A 19,844-nucleotide genomic window follows, 5' to 3' on the forward strand; every position below is an offset into this window, starting at 1 on the left:
TCAACTACTAAGTGCATATTTTAGTTATTTTTTATGTATCTCATGATCAGTCACATTCCAAAATAATAATTATCTTAATTTAGTGACAGCGTGTAAAGCAGCCTCTGGACAACATGAAATTATTATACACCTCATTAGTGACCGGATTCTGCATAAACATCTCCTTCCTGTAGAATTACAATTTTAGTCTATAGACCATAAAAACAAATACTTTGAAATCTAGCAGTTGTTATTGCGGTTTGAAAAAAAAGTCTTGTTGCTCTAATATAACATGAACACATGGTTTAATTAAAGGAACATTATTTGCCAAAAAGCTTAGTTTCACGTTTTGTAAATTCCAAACCATCCTGCTTTAAAATTTGTGTTCGTTAGGTGATGCCTGAGGCTTGCTATGGAACTTTTAAGTGTACAGTATTTAAAGGCAAAAGCGCAGCTTCAGTAATTTGCCATTACACCGAATAAAAGGCTGAAGCAACACTAATCTGTCAGAACCACAATTCCTCAATTCAAAATGGGAAAACAAAAGGCAATAATCAGAAAAATTGAAGACTCATTTAGAATAAGAAATCTATTGCTCAGACAATGTCTTGCTGAATGTTTAGGAACATTAATTCTTGTGGTAAGTATTTCATTTTGATATTTATATGTTACAACTATAAAACACTTTGCAAATGATCTATAAATTGTACGCACACTATTATTTGATGCTATTTGCCACAAAGTAAAATTAACGTAGAAGCAACTTTGAATTGAGAAGTGAATTTTAATGTGGGAGAGCTTTTCTTTTCGAATGCCCATAGCAAGTTTTTGCTTTTACAAATGAGTGAAGCAGATTTAACCTTTTTAAATAAGGAAAATAGGAAAAACGATTAATGTTTTGTTAGGGTTTGATATTATTTTATGTTACCATCACTTTCTTAATTCTCCAGATTATTAACAATTTCTTCTTACAAATCATACAAAATGTGATTTCAGCTTTTGTACTCTAGGACTGAAAAAGCTTATGTTTTGCTAAGATATGGAGTAGAGTTAATTGCTTTAAAGTGCCTAATCAGTTCAATTTGAAAGACCATTTTATTGAACTGTGGTGGAAAGGTACAAGGCAATCAGAGCATGGATCGCAGGCTTTGAATAGCATTTATCACATATCTGATTGTGTGTGTGTGTATGGAGCATTCCATCTCAATTGTTTGAAAAAGGAATTAGTAACCAAAGAAATTAATTAACTTGTTGAAAATAATATCACCAAGTCATGACCTCCTCTTAAAATGTTGCAACTTCTCAGAATATATTCCATCTCGTTAAACCCATCTGGAATACATTTCATTAAAATAAGATGAAGGATCATAGAATATTATCAGACGCCTAAATTCTTCAGAATTTATGTCTTGGGTTTACCCATAGTTTGTAAAACTTGCAGATTATACAAAACTTGAAAGTATTGTGAACTGAATAGGATATTTATAGACTTCAGGAGGATTTAATAGGACGGTGGAATGGGCAGACATATAGAAAATAAAATTGATTGCAGAGAAGTCTGAAGTGATACATTTGGAAGGAAGAATGTTGGCAGGCAGTATAAAATAAAGGGTGCACCTCTAAAGGAGTGTGGGAGCAGAGGTCTTTGGGATACGTGTGCATAAATCATTAGAAGTGGCAGGGTAAGTTGTGAAAATGATTAACAAAAAAGGATATGGGATCCTGGACTTTATAAATTGAAGCATGAAGTATAAAAGCTGGGAAGTTATGTCGAACCTTTATAAAACAAGCAGTTTAGTTTGCAATTTGTTCATGGGATGAAGGTGTCGCTGGCTAGTCCAGCATTTATTGCTAATCCCAGAGTGCAGTTAAGAGTCAATCACATTGCTGTGGGTGTGGAGTCACATATAGTCTAGACTAGGTCAAGACCGCAGCTTTCTTCTCTAAAGGACATTAGTAAACCAGATGGATTTTTCCAACAATCGACAATGGATTCACAGTCATCATTAGATTCTTCATTTCAGATTTTTATTGAATTTAAAATCCACCATCTGCTGTAGTGGTATCTGAATCTTGATCCCCAGTGCATTGGATGACATATCGGCTCAGTGGTTAGCACTGCTGCCTCACAGCGCCAGGTACCTGGGTTCACTTCCATCCTCAGGTAACTATCTGTATGGAGTTTCCACATTCTCCCCATGTTGGTGTGGGCTTCGTCTGGGTACTCTGGTTTCCTAGCATAGTCCAAAGATGTGCAGGTTAGGTGGATTGGCCATGCTGAATTCCCATAGTGTCCAGGGATGTGCAGGCTATGTCCCATCATGGGAAATGTAGGGATAGGGTGGGTCTGGGAGGGATGCTCTTTACAGGGTCAGTGTGGATTTGATTGGCTAAATGGCCTGTTTTCAAACTGTAGGGATTCTATGATTGCCTGGGTATCTGGATTAACAGAGCATTATGTTTGGTTCTGGGCATCACACTTTAAGAGGAATACGAGGGAGTATGCAGCAAAATGTTCTAAGAATGTTTTCTGGGATCCTCATCACTGACATCAATCAGGACTTCAGTTACACAGATCGATCTCAGAAGGTAATGGAGGGTGTTTGTTTCTGCTGAGAGCAGGCAAGGTTGAGAGGAGGTCTGATAGAGGTATTCAAAATCACATGAGAGATCTGGATATAGTAGACAGGGAGGAACTGCCCCTTTTGGTAAGGATTGAGAAGTGGTAGGCACCGATATAAGGTATAAAAAGTGATATGAGAATAGACCTCTGTGCACCAGGTGGTTAAGAGCTGGAAGGAACCATGAGCCCTTTAAATTCTTTGCTAGAGAAACCAAAGCAAATCCCACTAATCCCTATTACCTCATACAGCTCTAACTCATCCACTATTTCAGTTATTTGTCCAATTTTCCCTTAAAAATATTCAACGAGTTCTGCCTCAAGCACTTTATGTGACTAAGCATTCTGAACCCAAATAATATTCAGTGTAAAGAAATTTCTTCAAGCCTCTCTTCCCATCTCTGAATGATTTCAAGTTCACTCCTAATCACTGACACTCCAAGTTGAAGACAAAACTGTTCCACCGAACCCATTCATTATTTTAAAGACCTTTATTAAAACTCTTTGCCTTATCCACTCAAGTAGGAATAATTCCAGCATTATTTATGTGAAACTTTTGTTCAGTGGATTCCAAATAGATGTCATGACCCAAGATGTAGTGGTTATGCATTGACTTTACAAAGTCTGAGTTTGATGGTCTGTATGTCAATTATTGCAGATTAAGGCACTGAAGCTCTAGGAGTGTTGCTGTTCGGCTTCTGTGTGCATCTATGATGCACTGTGCTCAAACAATGGCATAGTGTAAGGTAAACTATATCACTAATATACAGTATTCAATCCACATAGCTATTAATGTGCATTATATCAAGTAATTCAAACTGGATGCTGCAGCTATTCCCAGACCTTCAAAACAGGAGGATAAGTGAATGAAGTAAGGAAATGAAGTTCATTTATTACACTCAGTGAAGTAACTTTGGAGCAGTTGCTGCCTGAGAATGTGGAAAGAAAGGTTTCAGCAGGTGAAGTATACACTGCTAGCAAAGTAAATGTAAGAGCATAGATGGTGAAAGAGGAGACAAAAATATTGCATGTTCACACACTCCTATAAAATGATAACTGGTGTGTTTGGAGGCATAGCCTTTCAATCTCCCGAGAAAAACCATCACTGCAATGCATGATTTTTCAGTTCATGAATGATTGGAATTTGATATTTTGTACATTTATGATTTTCCTGGATGTGTTATCAATAGGAGCAGAGCTGTGGAATCTCTTATTCCAACATGCCTTCTCTATCCAGAAAGAAAACAAATAGTAAAATGTGTAAATTATGGTGCAGGTTCAGAATTTGCATGAGAAAATAATATAACATTGATTTTTTTTGAAGAGTGGAGGCAATAGATACATTGAGAAACCATGGAGCCTGTACAATTTTTAGGGTTTCTTTGAAGGAGTCTGCAATCTGCATCTGTGCAGTGTTGCTTGAAAGTCCGACTGAATTGTAGGCTAGCACTGAAAGTTCGGCCATTCTGGATTTCTTATGGTGAAGTCTCCACCCAAACCATGGCCGAGAGCCTACTCTCAACTGTAGCATTGTTAATGGATAATATGACTGATGCTCCAGAGATTGTGGACTCTAAGCAGTTTGCAATTTTTGCACTTGGAACATTTTGAACAAGATAATGTAAACCTTCAAAAACCTCACTACTGTCAATGGGCACATTAATATTATGTCAGATGATAAAAAGCTTGGCCAGGAAGATAGAGTTTAGGAAGTGTCTTCCAGGAAGAAAATGAGGTAGACAGCATTACAGGGAAATTACAGAGCATAAAGCCTAGGTTGCTGAAAGCATCACCATCAGTGGGGATATTCAAAAGGTTGGAATTAGATGAACATGTGTATGTTGAATGGCTGTTGGACTGGAGGATATCACAACAAAAGGAAGGAGTATAGTCTTGAAGGGATCTGATAATAAGAATGAAATTTAATCCTTTGGGGCAGAGCTGAAAGTAATGGCTTCAGTCATTGAAAAGGGGTCAAGAAAAAGGTTTAGGTAACAAGTCTCATCTCTTACATTCTAATCATTTATCCTGGAATGTGTGGCAGTGCCAGAGCATATCTAAGGAACTATCTGTTTGACATAGAGATGTGGGGCTCTGATTTAAGACAATTGTCTCTTCTAGCCCAGGACTATGCTACACATAGGTTTTGCAGATCTCTTTGGTGGCTTTTGATATGTTAATTTATAGATCAGTGACCAATCCTTAAGAGATAGCAGGAATGGGTATCCTTTAAGATGTGGGGCAGAGTCACCTAGGCAGCTGCAAAGGATGCAATCTTCAGTATCCTTCATGGCAATCAGCTGCTGTGAAATAATAAAAGTCATTGAAATTCAGAGGCTCAAATTCAAAAGCACTATAATCACTCAGGTAAAGGTAAAATTGCCATGGTCTTAATTTAATAGAGATGACTGGTGGAGGTTTAACCAAAGGGTCACCACAGCTCAGGCAAGGAGAGAGTTTGAGAAGGAGAATTGTTTTCCCAATGCAGGAATTGAACACACACTGTTGGCATCTCTCTGCATCGCAAACCAGCCATCCAAACAACTGTGTTAACTTGCCCCATTAATCACACAGGTCGAACCTAGAAAAAACGACAGGGCTAGAAGTGCCAATTCACACATGGTATCATGTATACACCCATTGTATGGGTTTTCATTAAAGTTGGTTTTTCATTGAGATCATTGCACATGTTAACATTGTTTCTTAGCATCGATTGAAAATATTTTCTTTAGGGGTCATGGAATTGTTATCATTATATGTAGAGAGTGGGATTTGTGGATGATTGTGTACAAATGGTGGGATAGAGTTGTTGCAGTGGCCAGATGTGTAGTAGTTGGGAGATGATGGCACAAATGTTTATTGTAACATGCAATGGGTTGTTCTCTACAGGATGAAAAATTGCTCGTACCGTTCTCCTTCTTGAATTCCTTGCCGTTGTTGGAAACTCTGTTATGGTTTCACAGTGAAGAGACCTCTATAGAAGGCAAGGTTGCAACATGTAGCATCCTATTATAATCCTTGAAACCATAACTGGATTAATTATTACTTAATTCAAATAGACCAGAACAACAGCTATTATTAGGCAGTGTTTAAGATAGTTTTGAACTGGGGCACACATCATAACTTAGGGATAGCTGCCTTTTAAAGATTTCAGTTGCCACTTGATCAAATTCAGACATTAGTGTGGTGAGTTACGTCATAAAAGGTCATAAAATGTTGGAAACGCTCAGCAGGTCAGGTGGAACATTAAAGGTTAGAGGGTACCAATATTAATATTTTCTTCCTTCTATTAAAACCTTTGGAATGTATAATACATTGGGTCTGATATGACATATATACCTAGTCCTCTTTTAACAGTACTGAGATCATAAAGCATACCTGAACTCCATGATTTGGATCAATTCACTTTCTTGCAAGACAGAGGTACAAAAATAGAAATAAAAATGTGAAATAAAGGTTAAAAAATGACAAATATGAATGTATTTATTTTTCCATTTCTTTTGCTTACAGTTGTTTGGGTGTGGAGCACTAGCACAAGTTACCCTCAGCAGGGGTACACATGGACGGTTTTTGACTGTCAATTTTGCTTTTGGATTTGCAGTAATGCTCGGTGTACTAATAGCTGGCCAAGTGTCAGGTACATCTGCATCTACATCTTTCTCTTTTTCTATATATATTATTATGATCACAGGTGGTGTTGTTACTGGTCAAGTCAAATCCAAGACTGAAATCCAACTTGATATTTTGTTCTTAGATCTTAATGAAGTTGTCTTTCATTGAAACATTTATTGCTGCACTCTTAGGTTTAACAATAAAAGTATGTTTATTAGAAGTTTATTACAGAAATGAAGTTTAAAATAGAATGAAGCCAACCATTTACATATAATGTAAGTTTAAATATTTAGAAACAAATGGTAAAATACAATCCCATTGATCCAAATATCACCCTTTTACAATAGTTACACTGGAGAGAATTTCCTTAATTTAGCTGTGACTTCAATGTCCAGTCTTGAGAATCTATTAACCTCTTCCTTCACTATTCACTCAAGTGGGTTTAGAACTCAGGATTTCCCAACACTTATGTTCTGGAACTTTCAAACTAAACTGTTTATACTAGGTAACCTATTCCTCAACAGTTCTAAAAAAACCTTCCTTCTTCAGGAGCAATTGTATTGCACATCTATCTTTAGCCACAACTTCTGCTAACTGAAACTGAGAAAAAGGGTGTCTTAAAGCTATGGGTGTTTCTCCTAAGCTAAAACAAACAAAAAACACAATTCCAGATCTTTCCATGCACAACTGTTTATTCTGTTCACTTGTAAATTTCACCCAATGAAACATCATTACTCTTCAAGAAGTCTCTCTTCTACAGTATTTTAAAAGAAATCACCATGGCTACGGAAATAAGCAAGTTAATCATATGTATAGACCAAAGCCACATTTTCATTTTGTATAGTTTAAAATCCAAACACTATAATAAATGATATATATACCATACAACTGATAATCACACTATCTATAGTTATAAACAAAATAAACAAAAGACCTTTAAAAATATTACACATTTAATTACAGATATAGTAACATTTTATAAAAAAAATTGTTGGAGCTCAGGAAAAATGTTGCCACAGGCTTAGTGACTGTAACAATTAGCATTATTCCTTGGATCTGCTCTTAAGCTGCCACTTCAGCTTCACTGGAATTTCTGCTGCATTTAATGTTGCAGGAACAGCTCTGAGGAAATTCACAGCCTTTTTCTAGGCCTATATCAAGTTAATCAATGCTGTGAAATCACACTATCTGATGAAATGTCCTTTCAAATAGACAATAGGTGCAGGAGTAGGCCACTCTGCCCTTCGAGTCTGCACCACCATTCAATATGATCATGGCTGATCATCCTTTATCAGTATCCTGTTCTTGCCTTATCTCCATAACCCTTGATTCCACTATCCTTGAGAGCTCTATCCAACTCTTTCTTAAATGAATCCAGAGACTGGGCCTCCACTGCCGTCTGGGGTAGAGCATTCCACACAGCCACCACTCTCTGGGTGAAGAAGTATCTCCTCATCTCTGTCCTAAATGGTCTACCCCATATTGTTAAGCTGTGTCCTCTGGTTTGGCACTCACCCACCAGCGGAAATATGTTTCCTGCCTCCAGAGTGTCCAATCCTTTAATAATCTTATATGTCTCAATCAGATCCCCTCTCAATCTTCTAAACTCAAGGGTATACAAGCCCAGTCACTCCAGTCTTTCAGTGTAAGGTAGTCCTGCCATTCCAGTAAAGCAATTTCAGATGAATTTATGCAACAGGCTCAATAGTAGTTTTGCATAGTTCAAGGTTGAAGCGCAGATATTAATTTATCCCTTGTGATGATTTTGTTCCTTGTATAGGTGCTCACCTGAACCCTGCTGTGACCTTTGCTATGTGCTTACTTGCTCGCGAACCTTGGATAAAATTTCCCCTTTACTCTCTGGCACAAATACTAGGTGGCTTCATTGGATCTGGTATCATTTTTGGTTTGTATTTTGGTAAGTAACAAAGGTATCCTTTTTTTAGTCAACTTGTTGCGTCAAAGCAACTTTTCTCTCAAGAAGAACTAAATGAAAGCAGAAAATGCTAGAAGCACTAAGTACATCAGGGAGTTTCTGTGCAGAGAGTCAACTTTCAGGTTAGTCACATTGACTCATACAGATGTTTGTTAAAAGTTTTTATGTAATAGATTTATTACAAAAATAGCAATGCTTGAATTTATTGGTAATTAAGATATAAAACTCCTCTACCATCTGGAAGAAATCTTTAACCTTTCTTCAAAGGTTTTCAAGCTATTTTGGAAATCATTTCAGTTTGGGCAGTAAACATTTTCAATCCCAGATATATTTTCACAGCTGATCACAAGATTAATAAATTCAAATCAAGACATCAAATTTAAAGAAAAATGCAGCTGAGATCAACATGATTTTTTAATGACATGTATGAGTGATCTTCATATATCAGCCAATAGGCAGCTGGTGGGGTGTCTGCTCTACACATTAGATGCAATCTACAGGAAGTCTTATAAATTATGGTGGTCAGGACTCATTTGAATCACACCTATAACACATTCTATAGAGACGGTTCCCCATTTGGGAGAACAGAAAAGCTAATGGAATAATGATCAGAAGAAATGGGAACACCACTGCCTTCAAGTTCCCCTCCTGAGCAAATAGGGACAGGCAATACATGCTGGCCCAGCTAGTGATGCCAAAATCCCACGAGTGTACAAAAAAAAAGGCAAGATTGCCTTATAATTTATTATCAGCCTTTTTATACCATCATACCAGATTGTTAGAAGGGTCTACTATGTGAGATTCGTCCAGTCCAAGTAAGCAAGGGTGGGACAAGTATAAAAGACAGCCTGGAGCTCTGTGGAGGGATATATAATGGATCTTCCAGCAGCAGGTGGCATCAGTGAGGGAGAGCACCATGCAGAGCAGCTTGAATAGTCATATAGGAACCTCCAGCAGGTGCTGATGGTGAGTAAGGGCACTGAGCATGGCAGTTGGGTCAGTCCAATGATTGCTGTCTGAAGGAAAGGCTATCTTTGGGGAAGAATGTCTCATGGGGTGAAGGATCAGACAGACCATCAAGTTCCTCAACTGATGTAAATTATCCTTGTTCAATCTTTATTTTGCTTTATATTTGTAATGACTTGATGCAAGTGAAATAAAGCATCCTGCTTCATTATATTTGGGCTATCTGTGTTTCCAGTCTGGCACAGTCAGCAGTATTAAACAGCACAGGCATCATATCAGGGATGACAAGGTTGAAAGGATGTCTGGCAAAGGTGAGGCAGGTAGTGGAGAAGTTGAAATTGGAAATGTCTGTAAGGGAGTTTGGGATCATAGACACTTGGGCATCAATGGAGGAAATTAAACCTTTAGACCAAACCCAGGCAGAAACTCCCCATATTCCCTTGACACTATTGAGGAAGGAATCGTAGAATCCCTACAGTGCAAGTGGAGGCTATTTGGGCCATTGAGTCTGCATCAACCCTCTGAAAAACATCCAACAACCCCAACCCAACACCCTCTAGTCATAACCCTGAATTTACAATTTAACCTACCTAGCCAGCACAACCCTGAAACTATGGGGCAATTTAGAAGGTGGTACTCCTGGTCAGGTATTCCACTTGTGGGGTTCTGAGGTATGGCACTGACACTCATGAGTCACCAATGGAATAGTTTAATTGATACTATGCTAGGCTCATCCTGCACAAATCTGGCATCAGTAATAGTATTTGGCAAGAAAATTCTTAAATGGGTTCCACCATCTCTTACACCTTGAACAAGCCGGGAGAATGATTGGATAGAGGCATCAGTTGATTCATGGGTGTGAGAAAATCTGTTCTCCTGTAAATTAGCAGGACCTCTGAGTCACAGTCTGACACTGGAGTAGCTGCTTATTTCAGGATGATTCATGACCTGTTCAACAAATGTCATGTGGTCAGCTGGATCACATTGCTTTTGCAGCAGCCTCTAATTGTCACTGATTGCACTGGAGTACTCTCAGATCCTAGCTTTAGAAGTAAGCAAAGACAGATATCACAAATGCCCTCATTAGTTCCTGTACTGGCAACTGCAGTGAGCATATAGTGATCATTTGCTATGAAGTTGCATGATTAGCAGGTTCCTTTGCATCACCACAGCTAGAATATTCAGGTCCACATTAGTGATATCAATCTGTTCTTGCATCACCAATCTGCGAAAATGGTAAGACTTAGGGTGGTATCCTACATTAGCTCAAATGAATCTTCTCAGGCCCTAATCTGCACTTGCACCCTCAAAATATGTAAAGTCTTCCACCTTATGTCTTGCAACCACTTTGGGCAGTGGTAGGAGAATCCTTAAGACAGAGATAATGGTCTCACTAAACAAAAGAAAAATGAAAAGAACTGCAGATGCTGAAAATCAGAAAAACCTGAAAATTCTGGATCTCGCAGCAACTGTGGAGAGAAATCAGAATTAATAATTCAGGTCCAGTGACTTGTCTTCAAAAATGGTCTCACCCCAGAGTCATATTTAATGTGAGCAGATATATGTGTTATACCTCAGTGGAAGTCAAGCTTGCAACTCCCAGAGTCTCATAAAAGTTAAATAAATTTCTGGAAGTATGCAAAGTCTCCAATTGATCTCACTGATACTCACCTTAACAGAAAACATGGGTCAGGTTCTGTACTTAACAAGAGCTATTATTTATAACAAATCAATAGATTCTAACCACAGGTAAACAGCTAACGATATTTAGCTGTACTAGTTAAATCTCTCGCCCACATCTAACTTCTGCGCCCTGCCACACCCGCACAAACAGACACAGACAGAGAAAAGAAGTATGGAGCAACAATAGCACCAATCCTCAGGATTTTTTGGAGCCATTTCTTTGCTTTCAAAAGTCCTTTTGTTTTCTGAGCATTTGAACGTTTCTTTCAATTCTTCACAGAAGGTACAGAGCATCTAGTTCACAAATTATAATTTGGTTAAAAGCAACAGCATTGAGAGTGTGGTGCTGGAAAAGCATAGCAGGAATGAGGCTTGTGGCCCAAGGGGGCTGAGAGATAAATGGGAGTGAGGGGGTGGGTAGGGGGGAATGTAGTCCATGACATTCTCCTGCTCCTTGGATGCTGCCTGACCTACTGTGCTTTTCCAGCACCACACGCTCAATTCTGATCTCCACATCTGCAGTCCTCACTTTCTCCTCTTAAAAGCAATAGCCTACAGTAAGTAGTCGGAGAAAACAAATGGCTTTCTTTAGCTTCAGACATTTTTTGAGAGAGAGAGAGAGAGAGAGAGAGAGGGAGGGCCACCACCTCCCCCTTTAGAGTCCGAGGGCTTTTCACTGCTCACACCCACAAGCTGTTTAGTAACCAAGGAACCAGTCAGAGAGTTGTTCTCAAGCTGACCATGTATGGTGTCCACAACTTGGTTAAAATTGCACAAACCAATCAGCAATGTATTTCTCGCCAGATTTCACTCTACATTCTTGGTGCTGGCCCATCTGCAAACAGCTTCCACCATCACTTAAAACAAGCAGCAGTGTAAACACCACATGCAATGGGTTTCAATAATTTATTTTGAAAAGTGCAGCCATTCTTCCCACAAACCTTGGTTTTAAAACAATCCTTTTTTTGTGTGTTAGTCCACAATCAAAAATACCCAAAATAAAATATTGTTTCATGTGACAAAGTGAAATTCAAAACACTTTTGATTCTTTAGGATGGAAAATGAAATCTCTTTGAGGGAAAGAGGCCTAGGAAAGATATTACGCATGATATTTAATGCATGGGATTCTTAGTGTTCATTTGAAGGTATTTTCAATAAGATTCTACAAAGGAGTTGTGGCGACAAGCAGGTTTTGAAGTCATCCAACTTCCTCTTTATCTCTACATCATTTATGTTATCTCCCTCAACAACTAAAGTTTTTTGTGCGATAATAAAGAAAAATTAACAGAGAAGATACCCTCTGTAGATTGGAGTGCAGGAAGCCACCAGACCTGCCAAGGCCATAGAACCATAATTGGGGAGCCCGATGGTCTGTTTGATGAACGCTAAATTTCAGCCATGTTTGAGCAGGAGTTCTGAAAAGGGTTATGCGCCACGCATACAATGGAAAACTCTTATGCCAACCAGATTTTCTATAGCTGTTCTTTGAGTGTGGGGTAATTTGGGAAATGGAGCTAATTATAAATGTCAAAGCATTGGCATGGACAGTGAGAACAGGTCCACACTGTAAGTTGTTAGTATCACAGGCCGGTTGCTCATTCATTTGTGATCCTTGGTGTTTCATGAAACATTAGCATGATGTGAGGGACCCTGTAAGCCAACATGGCTGACTGAGTCCTTGGACCAGTGGGACCTTTCAATCTTTGTGAACTCCAGAGTCTTATTGCCCTTGTTGGGTATTACCGAACTGACCCTCACTATAATTAGATCTGAGAACATTTGATCCTTGGAGAACTGTAAATAAGGAATCAAAATAGTTTGATTTTAATTAATTTTGCAACAATATTGTGGTCAGGTATAATGTTGAAAGTTTTAATGAGCATTTCACCTTTGATACTTTATAAATTTTCATTAAGGTGCCATATAGTAAACTCATTATTAAACTCAAAACACAGAGTCAGAGAACATGAAACAGAATGCATAATAAGGTGGACCAGCATGGACCAATTGGGTCAAATGGCCCATTCTCATACTGTACATTTCTTCATGGTTCTTTTTAATCTGTATTCACAATAAACACTAATCCTTCAAAAATGATTATGTACAATAAGACATGTAGTAATAAGACATTTTTGGAAAAGTATTATTTTGTAAATAATTTTGAGATTGTGTGACCAGTGTTTTATTAATTGCTATGTATTCTTAGAATTTTGGTTCTGCACTTCGTTTACAATGACAGGCATTTTCATACTTTTAACTAAAACCGAATTTTGCTCAATGGTAGAAAAAGCTTCTTTTATGCAACAAGGCAGGAGACAGAATCCATTAATAACTATTTATTGATTATGTTATTCCAGATGCCATGTGGGACTTCAGTGGTCAAAATAAACTGTTGGTATATGGCCCCAATGCAACTGCTGGCATATTTGCTACTTACCCATCTGCACACTTAACTCCACTCAATGGCTTTTTTGATCAGGTAATTCAGGAAAGTGTGGTAACTTACAAAACTGGACAATGCAGATTATTTTAACAAAAACCCAAAAACTTAAATGTTGTTTAAAAAAAAGACAGAAGCAGTTGAAACTTTCTTTTCTTGTACTTATCAATGCTAGAATGCAGGAAACAAACTTAATAAAAGGGGACACCAATTTATACAGCAGGAGAAGTGGGTGCCACTTTTAGTAATGGTTAAGTGGCGATTTTAATGAATTTTGAGAAAAACTGCTAAATAGGAACATTTATTTTTGATGGTTAGTGTATGCTGAAGATGAATTTGCTATTGATGGTAATACCATCAACTTTTATATGTCTGAATTTGGTTTTCTTTCTTCCAAATGCAGCTGATTGGAACGAGTGCTCTGATAGTTTGCATCCTTGCTATTGTGGATAAGTACAATAACCCAGTGCCAAAGGGTGTGGAGGCATTTACTGTTGGCTTTACCGTACTGGTTATTGGCTTGTCAATGGGTTTCAACTCTGGGTATGCTGTGAACCCTGCCAGAGACTTTGGACCTCGTTTGTTTACGGCATTGGCTGGCTGGGGAGCTGAAGTTTTCATGTATGCCATTTATATCTTTTCAAATGGTTTGCTTGTCTTTCATTAATTTTTATTATCAGTTAAATTTTAGGTTCTAAGATTAACACAATTCATTTTAACTATGGACACATTTATAGAATAGAACCTAAACAGTGGGAAAGCAGGCCATTCAGCCGATCGAGTCCACACCTTCAAAGAATACTCCACCCTCCCCCACCCTGTCCCTGGAACCTTGCTTTTCCCATGACTAATCGACCTAGCCTGCACAACTCTGAACACTATAGGCAATTTAGATTAGATTAGATTCCCTACAGTGTGGAAACAGGCTCTTTGGCCCAACCAGTCCACGTTGACCCTTGGAAGAGCAACCCACCCTGACCCATTCCCCTACATTCACCCCTGACTAATGCACCCAACACTACGGGCAATTTAGCATGGCCAATCCACCTAAACTGTACATCTTTGGACTGTGGGAGAAAACAGGAACACTTGTCCTACCATAATAAATGGTGAAATTTGAAGGGGTACTGAAGAAGAAAAAAAGCAATGATTAAATTTGCATCATTAGGTATAGAATTGTTAATCACATGGATCCATTAAGGAGAGTCAACATGGATTTCTAAAAGGTAAATTATGTTCGACTAACTTGCTGGAGATTTTTTGAAGTATTAACTGTGAGGGTTAACGTTACAGAAAGGGTTAAGGAAGGTTGCTATAGCTTACATGGATTTCCAAAGTGTTTACGGTAGGAACTTGTGAGCAAGGTTAGAGCTAGTGGAATGAAAGGGACAGCACCAATTAGTCAAGTGATAGCAATCAAGGAGTAATGGTTATTTTTGTGTTGAATGATGATTGATAATAAAAGTCCCCAGGGGATGGTGTTGTGACCCTTACTTTTTCTGAAGCACATTCATAATCTAAACTTGATGTACATCAGCCATATAAATCATTTTCTGAATTTGTCAAACTATTAGATGTGCTATTTTGGAATTTATTTTATAAATTGTAGGGTGAGGGTGTGTAGAATGTAGAGTGCCATTAGCTATATGATCTCTGTAGTAATGTATTTAATGACATTGCGTGTAATGCTCACAAGTTTCATTTTGACACTATGTGATTTAGTGCATTAAATATGATGTCTAAGCTCAGTTTTGATCATTCTTCTTTCTTCTATTTTCTTCCAGTGCCGGACACTACTGGTTTTGGATCCCAATTTTTGCCCCCCTCCTTGGTTCTTTACTGGGCATTCTGATATATCAACTAATGATTGGGATACATCTGGAGCCTGTAAACCACAATTCATCCCCTAGAGAAGAAAATGTAAAACTGGCTAATGTGAACTTAAGAGAAAGTTCCTAATGCATTATGGATCATGGTCAGAGATTGTCAAATTAGTATTTGGGATACTCCATGCATTTTCTCATAATAAGTCCCTAAACTTGATGTCAGTAGATCCTGATTTTTACCATTCAAACATTTAAAAGTAGAACCAAGTGACATAAATGTCTATTTGTTTGAATGATTTTTAAAAATTCATTCACAGGATGTAGACATCACTGATTAGGCCAGCATTCACTTCTTAACACTAACTGCCCAGAGGTCAGTTAAAAATCAATCACATTGCCCTAGGTCTAGAGTAACATAGCAGCCAGACAGGTAAAACCAACAGAATGGGTATTATTGAACCAGATGGATTTTTCCTGACAATTGACATCATTTACCTCTTCATTCCAAATTTGTTTTGTCTATTTAAATTCCACCATCTGCCATATTGGAATTTGAACCAGATTCTCAGAACATTGCATGTGTCTCTGGAGTAAGAGCCTGGTGATAATATCACCAGTCTATCACCTCCAATTTTTCCTTGATTGGCATTTGCAATCCAGTAGAATGAAAACAGAAAGTCTTGGAAAATCTCAACAGGTCTAGCAGCATCTGTCGAGAGAGAAACAGATGTTTCAAATTCAATATGACCTTTCTTTGTTCTACAGTACTTTGCTTTTATCTGACTGGTCAGTGGACATTGTGCTTTTCCTGTGAGGCTGTTGTCAGCCTGCACTGTGAGTGTAAAAGGATGAGGAAGAAATTGGAGCCAAGCTGTAGGTTTCCGATGCATCTGGCTTATTCAGGCTTGTTTTAACGGAGTCATTCTGATAATCAGCAATCAGAAAGTCTTGACTGCTAGAGTTCCAGGGTGAAGTAGAATGTTTTAAATTTTCATTTTGACCCCATATTTCCAACCTGTTCTGTTTGGCATTTGGGTAGTTTATAATAACAGTTTATCGTACATTACCACTCATGTCCCATGAAAATGTTATGAAGGGCCCACTAATTTGTTTTTTTTTAAAATATTGTCACAGAATTTAGATTTAATTATTTAGGCTGTAATCTACGCTGTCACTAAACAGCTAACCAGTGACTACACACATACTATTGAAGCATTCTTCTTCAAAGGTGCTGCATGAGCAATTCAATTATCAACATCAACTAAGCTGTTACCACCCAGGAACAACAATCTGGGCCAAGTGAACTTGGCATGATTGAAGTCATAGAGTCATAGAGACTTCCAGCACAGAAAAAGGCCCTTCAGTTCCTCAAGTGTGCACCTGTCAAAACTGATCATCTCACTAATCTAATCCCATTTTCCAGCAGACTGTTTGAAGAACGGCCACTGGATTAAAAGCATAACTATGTTTTCTCTCCACAGTTGCTGCCAGACCTGTTGAGTTTCTTCAGCAATTTCTATTTTTGACCATTTGGCCTATAGACACGTATCGAAAAGTGTTGTGCTGGAAAAGCACAGCAGGTATGGCAGCGTCCTAGGAGCAGGGGAATCAACATTTCAGGCTTAAGCCCTTCCTGAAACATTGATTCCCCTCCTCCTCGGATGCTCCCTGACCTGCTGTGTTTTTCCAGCACCACACTTTTTGACTCTGATCTCCAGCATCTGCACTCCTCACTTTCTTCTATAGCCATGTATACCATAGTATCTAAATTCTTCCTGAATGTTAAGAGGGCTTCTGTCTCTACCATCCTTAAAGGCAGTGAGTTCCAGATCCCCATGAAAAAAATGTTTCCTCACTTCACCTCTCAACCACTTGCTCCTCACGCCCTAGTCATTGATCCTTCCACCAAGGGGAAACATTTATTCCTGTCTATGGTCATCTCATAATTTTATACTCTCAATTATATCTTCCCACTCAATCTCCTCTGATTGAAGGAAAACAGTCTGTCCAATCTCTCTTCATAACTAAAACACTCCAGCCCAGACATAATCCTCTAAGTTATGAAAACCTCCTTGTTCCCTGTCCATAACATCACACCTGTATCCCTGCCTCAGTCCAACTGCTGAGTCCACTATTGTAATGTTCACCTGGCTAACTATCACTTCTCCACTTTGTGTAAACCAGCTTATTCAGAACTCTGCTGCCTGTATGTTATCTCCACTGGGTCTTGCTAATGCATCACTCATGACGTTGCTGACTTATTGTGGTTGCTGGTCTTATAATGACAAAATTTTTAGATATGTGTTCAAACTCCTTCATGGTTCTTCCCGATCTCTGTAATTTATTCACCCCAAGAACTACCCTCGAGTGCTGTTCCTTGAACTCTTACCTCCTTTGTGCCTCACCTTTGGCAGTTGTATATTTACAGTAGCTGTCTAGACTAGCTTTCTGGATGTAAAGGAAGCATCACTGCAACTTCCAGACTTATTATGACTCATTGAAAGAAGTGGATTTCAATGTTATTTCTGAATACACCTGATCATCACATGAGCTTACTTTTTTGTTAGTTCTGTGTTAGATTTCAAAGTTGTTTTTAAACTGTGCTGAGATCAGAGCAGGATGCTGATTTCTGGTATCCAGTGAGCTGACTTCTACAAGTTAAATGTTCTTGAAATCGCTAGAACAGCAAAGTCATTTTAGGTCTTCCAAGCTGACAATTTTAGTAAGTTCTGGAGTTACTTCGGGATATTAGTTAACTATACAAAACATGAGTAACCGAAACTCGCCTTGCTAAAGTGAATCTTTGTGGAATATAAAAGCAGATCATAAATGAGTTATAAAATTTTGAAAAGGTACAGTTAAACCTAAGTTTTATTTGTTTTAAAACTGCTGATGAATTTTAGTTAATGGGATGTAAACACCGTAATGCTATCGTAACTGGGATGTTATTCTGGCATTTTGATTTTATTAAAAAATAGCTTTTGAAACTAAACAGTAATAGATACAATATTTTGATACTTGCAAAGTATCAAGTTATTGCCATTTTGTATATAGTTGTGGGATCAAAGGAAATGCATATAAAAGAAATCATCTTGTGTACTATTTGTATTATCATGTAAAATGCATTCCAAGACAGGAAAAAAGGCATAGTACAGCAAATGAAAGAGTCAGCAGAAAATCTCAGAAATAATGTGGCTGTTGGGGAAATAATCAATAAACCCTGCCATTACACATTGACAGAAGGTGCGCCATTACTTAGAAATCTACAGATTATTTTAAGGCTGTTTTTTTCTGTTCCTTATATATTGTTTTGTTCTGTTTACAAATGGAGATAAATTAAACCATGGAATTGGTTTTGAATAATGGCACAAATGTTTATGTAATGCTTTGCAGTTTTATTTTCTATTCTTCTTAACAAGAACTACATTTCTGGCACGCATGAAGTGTCAGGAAACATTTTAAAACCTGTTGTCCACCCTCTGGATAATAAACATGGTTCATTAGCATAAGCACCGATAATCGTAGAATCCCTACAGAGGAAACAGGCTATTCGTCCCAACAACGGGGAGAAAGTGAGGACTGCAGATGCTGGAGATCAGAGCTGAAAAATGTGTTGCTGGAAAAGTGCAGCAGGTCAGGCAGCATCCAAGGAGCAGGAGAATTGACGTTTCGGGCATAAGCCCTTCATCAGGAATGAGGAGGGTGTGCCAAGCAGGCTAAGATAAAAGGTAGGGAGGAGGGACTTGAGGGAGGGGCGATGGGAATGCGATAGGTGGAAGGAGGTTAAGATGAGGGTGATAGGCCGGAGAGGGGGTGGGGGCGGAGAGGTTGGGAAGAAGATTGCGGGTCAAGAAGGCGGCGCTGAGTCCGAGGGTTGGGACTGAGATAAGGTGGGGGGAGGGGAAATGAGGAAGCTGGAGAAATCTGCATTCATCCCTTGTGGTTGGAGGGTTCCTAGGTGGAAGATGAGGCATTCTTCCTCCAGGCGTTATGTTGCCATGGTCTGGCGATGGAGGAGGCCAAGGACCTGCATGTCCTTGGCAGAGTGGGAGAGGGAGTTAAAGTGTTCAGCCATGGGGCAGTTGGGTTGGTTGGTGCGGGTCTCTGAAACGTTCCGCAAGTAGGTGGCCTGTCTCCCCAATGTAGAGGAGGCCACATCGGGTGCAGCGGATGCAGTAAATGATGTGTGTGGAGGTGCAGGTGAATTTGTGACGGATATGGAAGGATCCCTTGGGGCCTTGGAGGGAAGTGAAGGGGAGGTGTGGGCGCAAGTTTTGCATTTCTTGCGGTTGCAGGGGAAGGTGCTGGGAGTGGAGGTTGGGTGGGTGGAGGGTGTGGACCTGACGAGGGAGTCGCGGAGGGAGTGGTCTTTCCGGAACGCTGATAGGGGAGTGGAAGGAAATATATCCTTGGTGGTGGGATCTGTTTGGAGGTGGCGGAAATGATGAAGGATGATACAATGTATTTGGAGGTTGGTGGGGTGGCAGGTGAGGACCAGTGGGGTTCTGTCCTGGTGGCAATTGGAGGGGTGGGGTTCAAGGGCAGAGGAACAGGAAGTGGAGGAGATGCGGTGGAGGGCATCGTCAACCACGTCAGAGGGGAAATTGAGGTCTTTGAAGAAGGTGGCCACCTGGGTTGTTCGGTATTGGAATTGGTCCTCCCGGGACCAGATGCAGTGGAGGCAAAGGAATTGGGAATATTCGTCCCAACAAGTCCACACCGACCCTCTGAAGAGTATCTCACCCCGACACATTTCCCTACCCTATTACTCTACTTTTCCCA

The 19,844-nt window shown here is 39.2% G+C and overlaps 1 protein-coding gene across 1 annotated transcript; it reads left to right on the forward strand.

Moving 5' to 3' along the window:
- Window positions 1-444: 444 nt before the first annotated feature.
- On the forward strand, window positions 445-18,425 carry LOC140479054 (aquaporin-3-like). The gene is made up of 6 exons (XM_072572866.1): window positions 445-619; window positions 6,110-6,236; window positions 7,992-8,129; window positions 13,154-13,275; window positions 13,640-13,857; window positions 15,021-18,425. Exons 1-6 carry the CDS (start codon window positions 512-514, stop codon window positions 15,193-15,195), a joined length of 888 nt encoding a protein of 295 aa, XP_072428967.1. The 5' UTR covers window positions 445-511; the 3' UTR covers window positions 15,196-18,425.
- The last annotated feature ends 1,419 nt before the right edge of the window (window positions 18,426-19,844 follow it).

This window comes from Chiloscyllium punctatum, chromosome 1 (genome assembly GCF_047496795.1).
Source record: "Chiloscyllium punctatum isolate Juve2018m chromosome 1, sChiPun1.3, whole genome shotgun sequence".
Classification (NCBI taxonomy): Eukaryota; Metazoa; Chordata; class Chondrichthyes; order Orectolobiformes; family Hemiscylliidae; genus Chiloscyllium; species Chiloscyllium punctatum.